Source organism: Carassius auratus, chromosome 32 (assembly GCF_003368295.1).
Source record: "Carassius auratus strain Wakin chromosome 32, ASM336829v1, whole genome shotgun sequence".
NCBI lineage: Eukaryota > Metazoa > Chordata > Actinopteri > Cypriniformes > Cyprinidae > Carassius > Carassius auratus.
The window spans coordinates 20,479,497-20,499,088 of record NC_039274.1 but is presented as its reverse complement, the minus strand read 5'-3'; the positions used below and the strand labels follow the sequence as shown (position 1 = coordinate 20,499,088).

Here is a 19,592-nt window from a genome sequence, read left to right as displayed (position 1 = left end):
AATCAAGTTCATAAACACTGTACTTATATGACTAAAAAACAGCTGCCCCCTTTATTTGAGCAAAATGGCCGCCAAGTGAACTGACTGAACCATAAGGGGAAAAAAACTACAGAGAGAATGTCACGCACCACACAAAGCTGAACCAGAGATAAATGCTGAATGATAGAATTTTTTTTTCTCCCTGCGGCTAGACAGATGAACATTGAAGGCTCCTCTTTGTGGAAAACTGTAATTGCTACAACTAATGTTTAATTTGCTCTCTTGTCTAATGGATCTTGTCATTTAGGGCAAGCTATGAGCTAATGAGTGCTGCTATTAGCGTACATATTATATACAGGTCTCCTTTCCCACTTTCTGTTCAGATCTGAATGAAGCACATCCGAACATAATGCATTTTTTTTTTCAGCATTATATGGCACTTTTAAACCCTCAGTTAACAGGGAAACTGTATTGTTCAGAATTTTCTCTTTCATAACTCAGGAGACTTATACATATATATATTTTATGTTAAGCTTCTCCTAAAATTCCTTAGGGTACATAAAAGAAACAAATGAGACTATTAGCTATAATAGTGCATAAATAGTGCTCAAAGTGCATAAACAGAGCTCAGACCATTTGCTCTTTTTTGTTTTCATATGGAAATCTCTGGTTTTCGATGCCATACTTGGGTTTCTTGCAGTTAATTTGTTCTTAGTCTCTGATCACTCCCCATTTGTTGGTTTTATTGTTCTCATTTGTACAAGTCCACAATCCTGTCCATTGTTATTTTGCTTTTTTTTTTTTTTTTTTTTTGAAAGAGAGAAAGAGATATTACAGAAATTCTCTGCCATTTGAATCATGAGCCTCATAAGTTTTATTGATCTTTATGACATGATTTTTTGATGGAATTGAGATTAGATATTTTCTCTGGTGCTGCATGCTGATTGTGTTTCAGTCTGGTTAGCATAGAGAAAAAAAGGAGCATAATATTACTTGTTTCAGACGTTTCATTACCTACTCATGTTATTGTTGTCCACAGTCAGCGCACCATCTTCGAATGATTCAGGACATCAATCATACATATAATGTTCACTTGATGTTCAGTCCTTCCACAGCTGCTTCTTCTGCCAGATGCAAATGAAACACAGTTTTGTTTCATTCAAAGAGTTGCTGTTGCCAAAAACACAACTTTATTGCAGTCCACAAAAGCAAATAATCTTGACAGATTTTTAGAGCTGCTTTGTGTCAAGTTTCACTCCACTGCTAGAAAACAACAGTCAGACGTTCATAGATTTAACAACAGAAGCCTCAGCATGAAATATTTAGCATATCCGTGTGAAGATTGTAAAGCCTTGGACCTTTAGATGTATGTTAGTGATTGAAATGGATGGCCTCTGTGCCTCATTCTTCTTCGGATCAGAATGGATTTTTAGTTGTTTAGTTTACACAAAAATAAATCTTTTTATTCATTCACATCCAAACCCATATAACACTGACAGAAAATCTTTCTTTCCCTAAAATCAAATATGCTACAAGAGTGATGCAGCACCATGTAAGGTTTTTGGTATCACTGATGTTGAAATCTCATTGGTGCGTATTTACAGTGCATAGTTATGAATCCTTGGCACATATTTATGAAACCAATTGCATTTGGTTTCTGCAAATGCCACTTGATAGCTATACTGTAGTACAATAGTTTTAGTGAATAAGATTGTGTCTAATTTTAAGGTGAACTACTCTTTTAAGAGTGTACATTTTTTTGCACTTCAGTCGTTTGTTTTCCAACTACATGCCCAACATTCTTCCATTATGATTGCATTTTTCATGTTTCTTTGTGATTATTTCACTGTTTTGTTGATTTCCTGTCATAGACGCCATTGTGTTATGGTTTTGTTCTGTTTTTTCTTTTTTCTTTTTATGTGTTCCCTCTGTTCTGTTCTTCCCTCCCTCCCTGAATTCCTGTGATTTCACTAAACACCCATCTACACCCTTGATTTCTGCTTTCACTCACACCACCCCACTGTCTGCACTCAAAGATGTAGCCATCCCCTTCCCCCCTCCCACCTCACTGACCCGTGCCACTACTGACCGTCTAATGCCAGGCTCCAGAGGCGGCGCTGGCACCACACCCTCCGCCCCCCGTGACGTTGTGGCATCCCTGGTCTCCACCCGCTTCATCAAGCTGACTTGGCGCCTTCCTGCTGAACCGCATGGAGATGAAGTCACCTACTCAGTCTTCTACAGCCTGGAGGGCAATAACAGGCAGGGCATTTTTATATATCTTTCATACATACATACATACATACATACATACACACACACACTACTGTTCCGAAGTTTGGATTTTTTGAGCAACTTTTATTTAGCAATGATTTATTAAATTAATGCAAAATTATAGTAAACATTGTTTCAAATAAATGCTGTTATTTTGCACTTTCTACTCATCAATGAATCCTCAGCACAATTGTTTTTAATGTTGATAATAATAGGAAATAATTCTTGAGCACCAAAACAGAATGTTTTCTGAAGGATCATGTGACTGTAGGCTGGAGTAACAGCTGCTTTGCCTGCACAGAAATAAATAATTTGTAAAAAATACATATTAAAATAGTAAAATATTTTAAATTGTAATGATATTTCACAATATTAGTGAATTTTCTTTATTTTTAATAAATGCAGCCTTGGTGAGCATAAGAGACTTCTTTCAAAAACATAAAAAAGGACCTAGTTTGAATAGTATTGTACCTGCAATTATTTATTTATTTAATATTATATTATATTATATTTTTAGGTGCATCTTACAAAACTGTAAAGTATATCTATAGATCATGTTTAATCCTAATATCCAAAAAGAATGAGATGTCTAAATGATATTTTGTTTAAGAAAAATTTAGCTTGTTTTTCATTATAAAAACAATAACAAATATAATGAATGCAAAATAAAAAATATGAATTGCACAAAATTAGTTTACTTTTATGCAAATACTTTTTAATATAAAATAACTTTAAAAGGTATATAATTATGTAATAAAATATACATTTAACTTTGACTATAGTGAAATGTAATCCAGACATGTTTTCAGGATGTTCACCCTCCATGAAGTTTTGAATTATGAATGCTATTGAGGATTGTATTCTGTTGTTTTTGTAGCTATTCTTTTAAGTAACATGTTTTTCTTATTAATATATATAATGCCATTCTGTATGAGATGTTATTGACTACAGAAAAATTAGAAAAGCTTTATACTAGAGATGCACGGAACGATTGGCGGGATCAGAATCGGCAGATTTTCCTCATGACCAGCCAATCAGTCTCACTTCTTTCCAATTTCCAGCCTATCTGTTTTGTTACCAGCAGCAAAGGCAAAAACATCACATCAGGCCACACATTCTTGCTCTCTATTGACCAACTTCTTCTCACACGTCTCATTCACTCTGGTCTCAAACAGCTTGTGACACAAATACCACAATGAGTGGCTAACTGCGCTAAAACATTCAAATAAATAAAGAAATTGTCAAAATGTCCATCTTGGAAAGTATCCAGTTAAACACAGTCAATTTTGGAACGTGAAAGAAAAGGTGTTGTGTAACAGTATATTGGGCCTGTGGATAAACTCTTAAAGGTGCTGCAGTCCAATATCCTTGATTTTGCTTGTCATGTTAATCCAAGAACAAAAGACATAGAATATCACTTTCTGCTCTCGACTGAATACATTTTATAACTTTAGTGTTAAGCATTAATTTGTATACAATTTTTACAATGAAGAGTAAAGAAATTACATTTATAAGCGCCATCTATTCTATTGCGTTCATTTGTGCTGTTGTTTGTGTTTTTTTTATTAAACTTCCCATTGAAGAAAAGTATATTTTTGTTTGAAGATGCTGTCAATCATAGCTCTTATAGGTAAAAAATCTGAATCTACAAAAATCATTATCGGCAGATCACACAAATAAAAAAAATCGGTATCGGCAGATCACACAAATAAATTAAAAATGGAATCGGCAGATCACACAAACAAAAAACATTGGAATCGGCAGATCACACTAATAAAAAAAAAAACTGTATCGGCAGATCACACAAATAAATTAAAAATGGAATCGGCAGATCACACACACAAAAAAAAAATCGTTATCGGCAGATCAAACAAACAAAAAAAGTGGTATCGGCAGATCAAACAAACAAAAAAATTTAATTGGCAGATCACACAAACAAAAAAATGGTATCGGCAGATCACACAAACAAAAAATTAGTATCGGCAGATAACACAAACAAAAAAATTAGTATCGGCAGATAACACAAACAAAAAAATTTGAATCTGCCAAGAAAATTGCAATCGGTCCATCTCTACTTTATACCCATGAATCAGCAGTCAGCACCTGTTTTGTTCTCATATCACATTTGTCTCTCTGATGCTGTATAGGGAGAGGATAGTGAACACCAGTCGTCCAGGAGAAATGCAAGTCACCATTCAAAACCTCATGCCAGACACCAAGTACTCCTTCCGTGTGGTGGCCCACAACAAAAACGGCCCTGGAGAGAGCTCAGCGCCCCTGAGGGTCGCCACCCAGCCTGAAGGTAAGATCTCCACTTCCTGATAACATACAGGACTTATCCAATCAGAATATGTTTCAATGAGATGTATGTACTAATTCAAATCTGATGTTTACTGGTTTAACACAGTTGCATTATGAATTAAAAGATATCAGAAGGCTATATAATGCATGAAATCAAGCTTGCGTAGCTAGTGTCTCACATGCTTTCACGGGCCTATGTTATTATGCTGAACATTTTCTCTGGAGGTTTTCTTTCCCAAAACCTCCCCAGTGCCTCCATGTCAGTTTAAAATCTCATTATATAGGCAAGCACGAGTAAACATCTGCTGGCTTTTTGGCAAATCCTACACCTCTTGAACATCGCTGAAGGTATATGGCCAGAATCCATCAACATGAAACATTATCAGACTAAACACAGCACAGGAGAAGCCGTTTCTGGGTCAGACTTGCTCCTCTGTGCGTCCTTGGCTCTGACTGCTATAAGCACTTTATGATGTGTGTTAGCAGGATTCTGGCACTCCCGGGAATCCTGCTGCTAGGGATCGGCCTCAGAGGCTGACACACATATTACTGTAAACATTATGAATGAATCTGAACACAAGTCATCTACACACACACACACACACACACACACACACTCATAGAGTGCACTTAATCCAGTTTAGGCGCCCCTTCCCATCCTGTAAGACATCGGTGTCAAAAGAATGTGTTGTTGTTGGACAGAATGAATGTCTGTGGAACTGAGATAAAGTGATTTCTCTATCATTTGAGATGCCAGAAATGCCTGATCAAAGTTTGAAAAGTGATTCATGTAAGACACCAAATGCATTTTTTTTTAGAGCTCGAACATGAAAGGAGGTTCAGGGTAACTAAAACTGGATGAATGTGTTTAAACAGTTGTTGCAAACATGTGGTGAAGTGGCTAGAACTTGCTGGTTGTTTGTTGCTGGTTCAAGCCCCAGTGGATCCCAAAAGGAGAGGTTTTGAGGAGCATTCATGCAGCTCTTCCCCATACAATGAAAGGACATAAAAACACAATAAATTAACTATTGTAGGTTATATTTCAAGCTTTGGTCACACTGTGGTGATTTTTTTGCAAATAATGACCCATATTTTAGCCTGTTTCTCATAAAAAAAATTTTGGATGGCATTTTTGTAATTTTTGGGGTCTTGACAAAGTTGTGTTTTATTTTTTTTTTTATGTATTTCAAATCTTAAAATTATATTTTTTAAAAATCTTGCACTTGCAGATAATATAATATTAATAAAAATAGAAGACTCTTGTGTGTACTTAAAGAGAATACATTTTCACACTAAAGTAAATTTTAAAAAAAGTGTACTTTGAATTAAAAGTTATACTTTAAAGTACATTTTAAATCATTATCTTTTAATAATATTTTGTTGTGCTTTAAGGAAGTACACATATTTTGATGTGTTGACTAGAATACAAAAGCACATATAAAGTATTGGATTATAATTTGAACAGTAGCGTGTTATTCAGTATTACTATTTAAAGATGATATGTTTTAAATGTGTACTAAATTGCAACAAATCTGTAATTACAAATATATTTAAATGCATCAAATACAAGTTTCACTAGAAATGGCATTAAAGTATATTAAAATTGATCATAAATGATTGGCAGTAATTTTGGCTACACTTTACTGCCCATATTTCGAAGACAGTTTAAGTAATTATGAAATTGCAAATGAAGATGTACATAAATCCTACTTCAGTGAGCTAACAAATTCTCTTGGGTTCAGCTAATTGCATTTGAGACATTTTCATGCAATTAACATTACTAGGGGTGGTGTTAGCACAGTGGATAAGACGCATGCCTTTGGTGTGAGAGACTCGGGTTCGAATCCACTGTGAGACACCAATGGTGTCCCTGAGCAAGACACTTAACCCCTAGTTGCTCCAGAGGTGTGCGACCTCTGACATATATAACAATTGTAAGTCGCTTTGGATAAAAGCGTCAGCTAAATGTAAAACAAGCAATTCAGTTCACAATTAAGCATATTATATTTGAACTATATTATTTCTGTAATACATACTTATTTTATAATAATGCCTTAAAGTGTTCTTTTTCAAAAGTAGTGGACTCTATGCTTTTGTTTAATGAAAACGAGCAGCATGAACATTATTCATAATTTCTTTTGGGTTACATGGAAGAAATAAAACCACACAGGTAGTAAATTACGAAAGAATCATTTTTTGGTGAACTACAGGTGCGTCTCAATAAATTAGAACGTAATGGAAAAGTTCATTTCAGTAATTCAACTCAAATTGTGAAACCCGTATATTAAATAAATTCAATGCACACAGACTGAAGTAGTTTAAATTCTTTGGTTCTTTTAATTGTGATAATTTTGGCTCACGTTTAACAAAAACCCACCAATCTCAACAAATTAGACTATGGTGACATGCCAATCAACTCAAAACACTTGCAAAGGTTTCCTGAGCCTTCAAAATGGTCTCTCAGTTTGGTTCACTAGGCTGCACAATCATGGAGAAGACCGCTGATCTGACAGTCATTAAAGGAAAAGGAGCACCTGACAAGTATTGAGTATATGTACAGTAAATGAACATGCTTTCCAGAAGGCCATCAATTCACTAAAAATGTTTTTTTTTTTTTTTTAAATATACAGTATATATGAAGACTTCAGATTCAAAAGCCTCTAAGTGCCATCTGAAATTTTCATCTAAAATTAGGATTTTTATCAGGCTCCTATATTTCTGTTCAGTTATTTCACTTTAATAGCCTGGAAAAGGACCTTCACATTGCAATTAAAGTAAAATGACTCAACCTAAGCATAGGAGCTTGATAAAAATCCTAATTTCAGATGGCACTTAGAGGCTTTTGCATCTGAACTCTTCATATATATATATATATATATATATATATATATATATATATATATTGCTTCTAAAGTTCTAATTTGTTGAGTGGTGAATTGGTGGGTTTTTGTTAAATGTGAGCCAAAATCATCACAATTATATGATGGATAATCATTGGATAAAAGTGTCTGCTAAATGACTACATACTAATTTATTTCAAAATTGGCCAGTTGTTTTATCCATGCTATTTGAATTACACTATACTTCATTTCATGTAAAGCACAGTTTAGATTAGCCCTACAAGACGACTCCCTGAAGGCATGTCAGTTGTGAGCGTGTTGGAAAACAACAGATATAACGGACACTCATCAGAGCCTATAATTAAATGTAATGATTCATGACCCTAGCAAGTAAACAAAAGTTAAGCAAAATAGAATCTCATTTCCATTCTCTGCGCTCTGCTAAGCAAATTAAATAACGTCAATCTTGCAGTTTGAGCTGACGTGTGTTAGTCTGTTTTCTGCCAGAGGTGTCTCGACACATGCCACTGTCATATGTTGAGAAGAGATGTTTCTCCCTATTCGAGTCGATTTCAAAGTGCTTTATTGGCGTGACTATTTTACTGTGTTAAAGCATCAAAATAATTTTCAAACAAAAACAGTGATAGACAAAAGGTGCCATTAATAAAACATGAAATGATAAAATAAAATCGTTTTTCAGATTTTTCTCCATTGTTCCTAACTACTAGTCCAGGTACCTGGCCCTGCTCCGAACCTACAGGCAGTGGTCACGTCCCCCACCACAGTGAGTCTCAGCTGGGACATGCCCCTCACAGGCAATGGCGAGATCCAAAACTACAAAATCTATTACATGGAGAAGGGCATGGACAGCGAGCAGGTAAAAGCATCTTCACCCAGCCTCTGTAATATGATGTAAAAAAGCATTGTGATATTTGATAATGCATGTGACATGTTCATGCTGGAGAACAGCTGGAGCTCTGTGGTCTGTCCTGAGCACAGGCTTTCTCATATAGCGGATGGTTTTATCTATAGCTTCCTGGTGGTTTTATCTATAGCTTCCTGGTGGTTTTATCTATAGCTTCCTAGCTTTTGTTACTGATATCATAATTCAGCCTGTATCTGGAATCTCTCTCTCTCTCTTTTCTATCAGGATCTGGAGGTGAACACACTGTCCTACAGCATGACTGGACTGAAGAAGTTCACAGAGTACAGTTTCAGAGTGGTGGCCTATAACAAGCATGGACCTGGAGTGTCCACTGAGGACATATCTGTGCGCACATACTCTGATGGTACTTATAATAACTCTTGTCTATTTGTTTTGTTTTGCTGGTCAGTTTCTGCCCCAAACCCCTGCACTTTTTTTGTTTCTCAAAATAATAACCTGTCACTGAGTAATAAAAAAATAAATAAAAAAAACCTGGGCATTAAGATTTGCTAACACCGATGGAAATGTATTTTGTTGTTATTACTTTATACTTCAACTCTAGGGACTCGTGAACTTCTAGCCACCTGTTAAAAGTTTTATGCTCACTGTATAATTATTCTTCCAAGGCCATTTTTCTTAATGTTTCTGTGATATGGTGTCAGTTCCCTTTCCTAAATTGTGCTGGTGAAAACGGCATTAAAATGCTATGATTTAGTGCTATGAGATATATGAAAGAAGCCATGGAAAGTGGTGAAATGTACAGTTTAGCGGTCATTATTTAAAAATATTTGTCAGCTCAATGCTGGTATTCACCAGAATCAGAATCCAGTCCACCAGAGAGCCATTTAAGATGAAACACGACCAACAAATCCATTGTTCAGGCTCTGCTTAGTTTTGAGATGTTGAGTTCTTTCAGTCCAGTGGAAAGAAAATATCCAAAATATACATTCATTTGTTATTTCATGACACTTTATTTGTGTCTGTGGATTTCAGTTACAGTACTTATCCTTAAAGTCTATTTTCTCAAAATTATTATTATTATTTAAAAAAATTGCCAGAAATCTAGACTTCAGTAGCATTTACTGTACATACAAAAAACTTGGCAGTTTTGTTCCTTTCAATATTCTGAAGGTTTTTACAGAAGGGTTTGCACATTTAACATTCACCTCATTAAACATTCATTGAACATATATTTTCTGATTTATGGAGCATTAAAATGACAAACCCCATCAAGAAAAAAAGATTTGAACTCTAACATGTCGGCCAAAAATTTTAACCATAAAAACATAACATTACAGAAAACTTGTAAAAAAAAAAAAAATGTCATAAAGGCTTCATTCGCCCCCAAAATTTAAATTTTTTCATTATTTTCTCACCTTGTTCAAGTTGTTCCAAACCTCTATGTTTCTTTCTTCTGTTGAGCACAAAATAAGATAAACAGTTGACGGTAGCCATTGACTTGCTACACTGTGGAAATCAATGGCTAGCGTCATCTGATTGGTTACCAGCATTTCTTTCGAATTTTCATTTTGGGGTGAACTATCCCTTTAATGTGCTGTGAATAATAAACGGAGGAAACTGAAAGCCTGTTCACCTCAGTGCCTTGCCTTAATAACCGCTAATACTCTTCTCCCTCTGTTCAGTCCCCAGTGCCCCGCCACAGAACATGACGTTTGAAGTGCTCAACTCTAAGGTAAGGCTGTGTGTCTGTCTGGCTCCAGCCGTGTGCCACCAGCTGCTGTAGTTCTGATGAAGGCTCTCCTCTGGTGCTGTGATTTAACAGTGATGAGCAGCACATCTGTGCTCGGCTAGAATGCTGTCACTGAGCTTTACATTCTCACTCATTCTTCCTCTGTGTTCACCTCCCCCTCTTTCTCGAGATAGAAATGATATTTGTCTAGCTGCCGGGGAATACGAGTCTTCCTCCTGTTGTTTTTATTCATGAGTCTGTTTATGTTTCTAGTCACATGAAGACAAGTGTCTTGCGCTGCAATAATGCACTTAGCTAGGGCAAGCATGACTTTTGCTTTTTTCACATCCTTGGAATTTCAACAAACCGCAGAGCCAAAGTATTAACGTCACTGTGAAATCAAAACGGACAATTCTTATTTATTTATATTTTTAAGTCAAAATAACTTCCCCTCCCTCTCACAACAGTTTTATTTTAATGGCATTATGATACTATGATATTCTACATTTGTTTGATTTTTATATTTTCCTTTTTCAGGTTATTTTTTGTTAAAGTTTTTGTCAATTTTTTTCACTCGCAGTAAAATCACAGCAATTAGCAAACAACAGTTAATCAATCCAATTAAATGCCAATGAACAAAATCCCGCCTTCATTTTTTTTTTCTTATTTGAGAAGTTGTTTCACTTGAATATGTCACAGGGACGTCGTTAGGCCTATTTTTTAAAATATATGTATGTAAATATATATTAGTATATATAAGAAAATTCACCTCACCAGTGATGCTATAGAGCAACTGCAAAAACATGTGTATTGTGTATTCCGCAGTATGCAGATATATCTGAGTTACTGCTTATACACATTTTGAGTGCTAAGGAAACATAAATAAATAGTGGGACGCACTTGGTAGAGTTAAGTGCAATAGGCTACAACCTGGTATAATGCATCTCTCCTTTTTAAGGTTAAAGTATATTTTACATTGTCCCTGTTTAAATAATAATAAAAAAGTGCAACAAGCATTGAAAAAGAACTAATATAACATAAATGATGTCTCTTACTGGAGTGTGTAGTAGAAAACCCAAGAAAGATTTAAAACTTCATAAAGACCTACGTCTTTGTTCTCTCCACTTTAGCCCTGATGCCTTTGAGGCTTTTAGTAGACCACAGCTATTGAAAGAGCTTACAGCTGGCGATGGGTTTAAGCATAGGCTTAACCTAAATGTTGTCCCATCGATTTTTCCAAACAGGGAGTCTAAACGCCCTCGGATGTTGAGTAAAATCCATGCTGAAAAACTCCTTCAGTGTCTGCGGCGTCATGACAAGCGTCATCATTTAGCGTTTCTTGTCTCTGCTGTTTGTAAGCTCTTTCAGTAGCTGCGGTCTACTAAAAGCCTCAAAGGCATCAGGGCTAAAATGGAGAGAACAAAGATTTCGGACTTTTATTAGTCCGCAGGCATCTTACCATTCTTTTCACCTCTTCTTATCACTAAGAAATCTGAAGACTTACATGGCTCCTCTTGTTGCCCTTCCACTGAAAACTACAACCAAAAGACTCACAATGGGGCATCGTCATTGAAATAATGATGCCACCCACAGTCAAAATATTATGAAATCTTTCATGGGTTTTAGATAGAAACATAATTTTTTAAAGAAACATAATTTACGTTATATTATGTTATATTAAGCCATAAAAGTCTTAATTCCCAGTTCCTTTTAAACGTAAAACGCCCTATACAATTCAGAACATGCTAGCACCCTAGAATAATGACAGCAAGTTTTGCACAGGCATACCTCAAACTTGCGTTTTCTTTAAATAATGTGTCAATCCAGTTCAACTGCAGTCTCTTTGCATTGTGGGTATACATAGATCCACACACTTTCAAGCCTGTAATGGGTTTTATGGCTCAGTAATTAGAACTGTATAATAATGAAGGCTTTAAGTCCCAGACAGAAGCTTTTTCCAGTTTTGTATAAGATGGTTAATTAGTGGGCTTCTACGGACTGTATCGGGACCCCCTCACGACGTGTCCCTGGGGTGCTACGCAACAGACAAGGGGGATTCAGTCTGGGTGTGTATAATGAACACAGCGACTCCGGCAGGTAGCACCATGCACCCTTGTGACCCATAAGTCAATTAAAACAAGTTTGTTTGGATGAAAACACAAGCAGTAGTTAGCGAGGTGAACTGGAATTGGTCGAAAATTGAAATACAGTAATTGCATACATGGTGCAGATTTAATTCGGTTTATTCCCTCATGGCCCGTGAACACTGCAACTGTGGATGCTATTAATTAATTCCCCACCCACGCTGGGCGGCCCCTCTCCCTGCCTTCATTATCCCAGCAGGCACCGCGGGCCCTGCAGCTAGCCTTTTCCATCCATCCTGAACTGCATTCCCGCAGGCTCCTCTATGCTGCACAGCTTTATCTATTATTCATGGGTTCAGTGTGGGCTGGTTTTGCTGGTTGCCCAGTGCCCTCTGCTGCAGGACTGATATACTCGTGCATGCTTAATGTGCAAGACGATCACATCCTCTAATGGATGCCTCGGGGAGATGATGGCTTAGGTTAGATGCCTACGCTCAGGCTTGTTACTGTGGGGACTTTGCATGTACTGTAGCTGCCCGGGTGAGATGCACTGCTAATTCTCCCCTTTGACACACTGTGGTTATTGCTCTGAAAGGAAATCAGAATGTGTGATACTGAAGAAGTTTTTTGGTTTTGTCTAATGTGTAAACTTTGTAGAGCATCATGGTCAGATGGCAGCCTCCGCCAGCAGATGCCCAGAACGGTGAGATCATCGGCTACAAGATCCGCTACAGGAAGGGTACGAGGAAGAACGAGGCGGCGGAGATTACTTCAGGATCGCAGCTCTATCAGCTTATAGATGGTGAGCTGAACAACACTTCAAACTCAGAAGGACCGACAAATATTTGGTTGTTTTCAAGCTATTGACTCGGCCAGTAACTGTGCCATTTGGCAGATGGACAGCTCAATTCCAAAATCTACTGACAGACTTGACAATGCAAAATCTGTCTTTTTTTATTTTTTTCCAAATTACAAAAAAAATTGCCTGTTTTTTGTTTAAATAGTTTGTTTAAAAGTGGTACATATTTTTTAAATGTTAATTTAGTTTCTAAATATTTCATTTATTGTATAGATCAATTGAAAAAATTTATACATTTTTTTTTACATATATTTATTACATATTACATTTTTACACATTATCTAAATATTATATTTGTAAATATAAATTAAATTAATGCATTTAGCAGACACTTTTATCCAAAGCGACTTACAGTGCATTCAGGCTGTCATTTATTTTTTACCTAACATGTGTTCCCTGGGAAACGAACCCACAACCTTTTGCACTGCTAACGTAATGCTCTACCACTGAGCCACAGGAACACTATATATAATATAGAAAATATGCATACATGATAAGATATTGTTATAGGCCTGTGGATTTAGTTAATTCACGTTAATTTAGCACAATTAATTATGAAAAATAATGAACAGATTGGACACATTTATTCATCTGCCCTGATCCCATTTTTAATAATGAATTAGTGTGTCATAATTAATCAGATAATTTTTTTTTTTTAATCTATTAACAGCTTCAGTGTATCTGTCCTTGGCCATCCTGCTCAAGAAACCTGGCATTAGTGTCAGCCATTGCAAAAACCCACATTGGTTGGGAATTATATGTATATATATATATTTTTTTTTTTTTTTTTTTTTTTTTAAAGGCATGAGTAAATTTTGTCTGTACCCCTGTACACTAGTGCTTTTGAGCCGCCATGCCAACCCCGCCAACGGCTCTGGAAATAAGATATCACAAAATAGATGCCTCATGAAACAAACTCTATCCATTAATGAAACAAAAGTGAGAATTAATTTCAAAATAGATTTCTACCGCTTCATGGGAGTCATGCTGTTTGGCATCAAAGAGTATAATAGTTGTTTTCTGTTCCATTTGAGTTGAGATGAGATGAGATGTTGGATAGTTCAAAGGCTTGAAGTGGAGTGTCTCCCACCAGGCTGTAGGAATAGCTCTGACTTTTGCATTCAACACTCTAAGCAGACGCTTATTAACAATTTAAAACAATTACAACCTCTGGCTCATTTAACGACAGCAGGCATTCCTTCATCTGTGAAAACCAGAACATGCCCATGGCATCAGACGGGAAATTATGAAAAATAAAATGCTTTTCGCCTCTGGAATCAGTCAATTCTCATTTTGTTTTTTGTATCAGTCCAGTGTAATACATATTTGTGGAATCAGCATTCTAGGCAATGTCAGTATGTCGTACAGCAGAGCCGATGATGATGATGTGGGGGTGGTTATCGATCTTATCTCGTTAAATGGATTGAGAAACATGGAGCGTTGTGAAGCATCTTTCTGTTTGTTTCCAGAGAAATGAGCTGACTGGTTGATTGAGACATGGTGCTTCACATTTACTATTGCTCATACTTAGTGTTAGTGATTTAAACTAGCGGCGCTCTTGGAACCACCCAGATCATCCTAGGAAGCTCTAACTAACCTAACAATCGAGTTAATTTGTTCACTTTTAGCTGAAAGGGATTTTTGTTTTACCAAGCTTGTGAACATGGATTTGTAGAAGCAGATTCAAGTGAATCAAAAGCATGTATTGAAGTTCTTCATGTATTTTTCAGGTCTGCAGCGAGGCACTGAATATATGTTGCGAGTGTCTGCTATTAATGTCAACGGCACAGGTCCGGCCACAGACTGGGCCACTGCTGAGACGTTTGAGAGCGATCTGGATGGTAAAAACAGGCAGATATCTCATGTATACTGGTGCTTGATTAGGAGGATGAAGTGCAATTTTGCTTGTTCTTTGGTTTCAGAGACAACTGTGCCAGATGTCCCAAGCTCCTTGCACGTGCGGCCACTTGTGAACAGTATTGTAGTGAGTTGGACGCCCCCGGAGAACCAGGACATTGTGGTGAGGGGTTACTCCATCGGCTATGGGATCGGCAGCCCTCATGCCAAGACCATTAAATTGGACTACAAACAGAGATACTACACCATTGAGAACTTGAGTAAGATCCTCTGTTATAATAATTCTGCTTCGAAAAAAATACTTTGTTTGTGAAAAACTATATTGCTAAATTTGCTTTGAGGAGCAAGAAGATACATTTTCAGTCTTCAAATACATTTTGGGTGAAACTAATTTTTTAAATGATTTATAGTAAATAAATATTTCAATCGAATGTTTGAACATTTAAATTGAACATTTGAGTTTAAATTAAATTAAAAAGTTAAAAAAATAAATTAAATATAAGTAAAAATTAATAAAAATATATTTATTTAAATCTATTAAAAAATATATGTAATAAAATTATTATTATTATTTTGTAGGAAATAAATAACTCATAATTCAACTATTTTAATGTATTAAATCACATTTTCTGTGGGGGAAAAAAGAAAAAGAAACAAGCAGTGTAGATGTTACTACATGAAGAACATAGATTACCTGACCATTTTTTTGTATGCTGAAGGACATAAAATGTAAATGTCTAATGTAAATGATTATACAAATGTACTTATTACAGAACAATGGTATAGTAATGACTTACAATTTTTAATACTTCTATATTCTGGTATACCATGATATCAAATAATTGTATTATGCATAAAATATGGTACTTGTTACTTAATTAAAATAATACTGTGGTACTACTATAATACAGTTAAAACAAAGGTTTCTGCTTATTGTGATGATACATACTAGGGATGTCAAATTTCGATTATTTCCATGATCGATCGTCGTTTAAATTAACGATCAATTAATCGATTAATCGTTAACCATAATAGGCTACTGCAAAATGCGTCTATTGCAGGCACGCAGTCAGCGGTATGACAGGATGTGCAAAAGCCACACACACACACAAAACGCTTTCTCACTTGAATTAAAGAGGTTTTAGTCTGAATAAAATGCTAGTAGCAGGATTATAAAATGAATAGATGCGATTATGATCATTTGATAAAATGAAGAGAGCGCGCCATACTTTTGAAGTCATTTTACTTTGTTGACAGTTTCCAATCCCGCACGGAGAGCGCTGAACGTGCCTCTTTAAACGGTTTTGTGGTGCTCGTTGTTGTATTTTAAAGCACAATTGCAATGTTTTCAACTGATATTATTGTATTTAAAATAAAATTATCCGAAATGTGGAGCGCGTGTGACTGCGCTGCACATTAAGTGAACTACATCTGCGCTGCTGCACCAAAACACAGTTGCTCACATTAATTTGATCCTGCTGGATTCTGTCCTAGAAAATGTCAGATTTTTAAAAATCCGGCATACAGCGCATTAGATCGTGACAGTGCATGCGTGCAGACGAGGATGAGCGAGCGCGGCTTTGGCTAGATTTATTTGGAGGTTATTGCTCATGTCTCATTCGGCACAAATCGAAATGTTTCCATATTCGCAATGTATTTGAATGTTAAACTATTATTTATAATGTAAACTAGGCTTGATCCTCTTCATATGAGCAAAAACGTCCTTGGCATAACAGCAGAGTGGACCGGTATACTACTGTCTATTTAAACTGACCAGTGTAACCTTTTAATGTTTAGTTGACATTTTATTTTGATAATGAACAGACTGCGATATAAGTTTGAATCGCTAGAATATACGTGTGCAGCAGGCTCCGGCACGATCGAAACTTTTTTGTGAACTTATGGAGCGCCCACACTTCTGTTTTAAATCCGTTAATCTTAATTAGCCTATTTAAGTCGGATATATTTCGCATTGCCTATTTAAAAAAAAAAAAAAAAAACCATGAAAACAAATTGTTATTTTTATGTTGGGCCTATTACTTAGTAGGCTATAAATTTTCCTTAAAGCATCCCATTTTGTCCCAGGGCTTAGAACCTGTGCCCTAGTCAGGTCCATGCAGAAACTTGTGAACGATGCTCGGCGTCACCGTTTAGTGACAGCAGTGAATGCTCCAGGAATGTGTCGGTCACAGCGCCTATTAATCGCTGAATCCAGCAATTATTTATTTAGAAATGATAAGATCTGATTATGACAAGTGTGGTATAAAAGCTTTGTTTATTAGAGGAATAATAGGTTAACTGGAAAATGTTAGATCGCGACCATGCTTTTGGACCCCATAGTCTTCATTTACGCGGCTTTGTTCTGGTTTGCCGGTTGGTCACGAATTTCCACAAATTCAGTATATTTAGGCATTGTTTCTTTTCCTAAATATTCATAGTCTAACCCTCTTATTTCCCAGGTTTATTTTATTATCTTTCGCTTTTAATAACTGTTTTCGCATCTCTTACTGTGGTAAACATGGGAAGGGAAATTAAAGATTTCATGAATTAAGAATTCGTTCGATTTATTAATTTGTTCCCTTATTTCACTTAAATCATGGGTTATTTAGGGAACAAAATTAATGAAACATGGACAATTGCCACATTAATAATTCGTAGGAATGAATTAACAAGTTGTAGGAATGAATAGACTATCTGTCCTGTCACTGTGTCCCGCAGCCCTGCAAAGCGCACGATATAAAACAGTTATCTGATGAAATGATTAGTAACTACATTTCTATTGCTTTTAATGTTGAAGAACTTTTATGTTGTTTCTATTTTAATGTAATTTAAAGTTTAAATCACATTAAAAGCTTAATTTGTACATTGTGAATGAATGATGATGCTTTTATATATCCTCACCGTCACTCACAGCCGCTCGCACGTGTTGAGTGCGCATGAGCCGCACGCAGCCCAACATTGAATCGGTTAACCGACCATCGATAGCCTTAATCGATTGCATCTCTTATCGACAATTAATCGATCATCGATTAATCGCTGGCATCCCTAATACATACCAAGTTTTACCATATTACTATATCCTATAATACCATGGAACTACAGCATATTATCCACGGAAGCTCAGTGGAAACTGAATTGGTCATTTTAATTTACTTTCTAACCATTCACACCTTCATGAAGTAGCAGTGAAGAAATAGCCCTGTTGCCTCTAGAAGTGAATTAAAGTAAACAGAACTGGGGAAATGGATTGGAGGTACTCAAGAGTAAGAGATTTAGCCCTCTCTCCACCCCGTTGTGATTACATTTGAACGAAAGAGAAAAATAATCATCAGAAGAAACGGCATCATTTTTTTGCATTCAAGTTTTTGTAATTCATCTAATTACACAAGAGCGAGAGTCAATGATGGTATTCAAATATGCACCTCTGCTTTCTCCCTGCCAGATCCCAGCTCGCACTACGTTATCACACTGAAGGCCTTCAACAATGTGGGGGAGGGAATCCCTGTGTATGAGAGCGCCGTCACTCGACCCCAATCAGGTAGGTCACGACCGGCACCGCTCAGCCTTATAACACACCTCACCTACAGCTCCAACATACTCGTCCATGTTTGCCATTGATGTATTCCTAATATGGAAAATATTGCCACATTTACTGTAAAATAACATTTCACCTGCCTGTCTGTTGAACAGAAGTTTTTAATTAGACCTCAAGAAGCTTGATGCCTCAAATTCTTCTAAAACTGCATTTCTCTTAAATCTTGGTAATTGTGTTGACATTATGGATATGCACAGTGGTTGAGTGTTTGATCTCATTAGAGAGCATCCTAAGAGTTCTCCAGTAAACCTTTGGTCTTAAATGCCTATGCTTCCTAGCAACCAGAGGAATTTTCATGATTATAAGATACAGATAAAGCCGTCTGCACTTCACAACTGAAGTGCTGCTTAATAGCGCCGTGCATGATGGAGATGCAGAGGCTTTATTAAACACTGCACTTACCCGACATACAGGAACATCTTAACATGACAGACAAATCCAGGAAACGAGCCACTCCACCATCGATGTGAACGTTGACATGATGTAGCTAAGTAGCACTGGTCAAAGATTGTACTTAAACGTTTTAAAACACTGGTGATTTCATTGTTGTTCAAGATGGAATAGACATTTTTTTATCATATGCAGTGCCAAATGTTTTCCTAAAGATTTTAACTAACTAGAAACATTCTACTTGTACAAAAATAGGATAAAGTGCTTATCCAGTAATTTTTCAAGATTGTATATTATTCATCGGAAAGGTTTAGGACACTTTTTTTTTTTTCTCCTTTGGAAATATTTTAACTACTGCATGGTTCATAGCAGGGTTAAGAAAAATCTTAATTGCGATTGCGTTTTAAAATGTGATTTAAAAAACTACAGATAAATCAGGTTTACTCTGCCTGTATGTAGGGCTGCACAATTTATCCAACATTTTATGGTTATATATCAATATGGCTATAAAATAATAGTAATCATAATATTGTAGGTTGCAGCTGTACTTCTATGTACTACTGCATCCTTTACTGACTAGTTTTTATTAGCATAAAATTAAATATGGTGTCTCTGCTTACCTAGGTCCATAATATGACTAATAATACATTAAGAGTGCCAAGAACTTGATTCACACTGCATAGGGAGTGAAAAACTGCAACTGGCCACTTTCTGAACTCCAGAGGACTTCTCACCTCCCGTTTTGATCAGTGGTACACTCTTATTACCTCCCAGCATGCAATTTGCTACATGGCATGT

General features: G+C 36.2%; 1 protein-coding gene across 10 annotated transcripts in view; it reads left to right on the top strand.

Annotated features, from left to right (window-relative positions):
• Positions 1-19,592, top strand: part of LOC113051797 (neogenin-like) — a 136,572-nt gene that overhangs the window by 105,504 nt on the left and 11,476 nt on the right. For 8 of the 10 annotated variants that reach the window (XM_026215881.1, XM_026215879.1, XM_026215880.1 and 5 more), the window contains exons 8-16: positions 2,016-2,241; positions 4,401-4,555; positions 8,123-8,271; positions 8,545-8,683; positions 9,963-10,012; positions 12,751-12,895; positions 14,683-14,793; positions 14,875-15,069; positions 18,252-18,347. In XM_026215881.1, the coding sequence (XP_026071666.1) occupies positions 2,016-2,241; positions 4,401-4,555; positions 8,123-8,271; positions 8,545-8,683; positions 9,963-10,012; positions 12,751-12,895; positions 14,683-14,793; positions 14,875-15,069; positions 18,252-18,347 (1,266 nt within the window). The remainder of the gene's footprint in view (positions 1-2,015; positions 2,242-4,400; positions 4,556-8,122; positions 8,272-8,544; positions 8,684-9,962; positions 10,013-12,750; positions 12,896-14,682; positions 14,794-14,874; positions 15,070-18,251; positions 18,348-19,592) is intronic. The other 2 variants (XM_026215882.1, XM_026215884.1) reach the window with 1 other exon arrangement.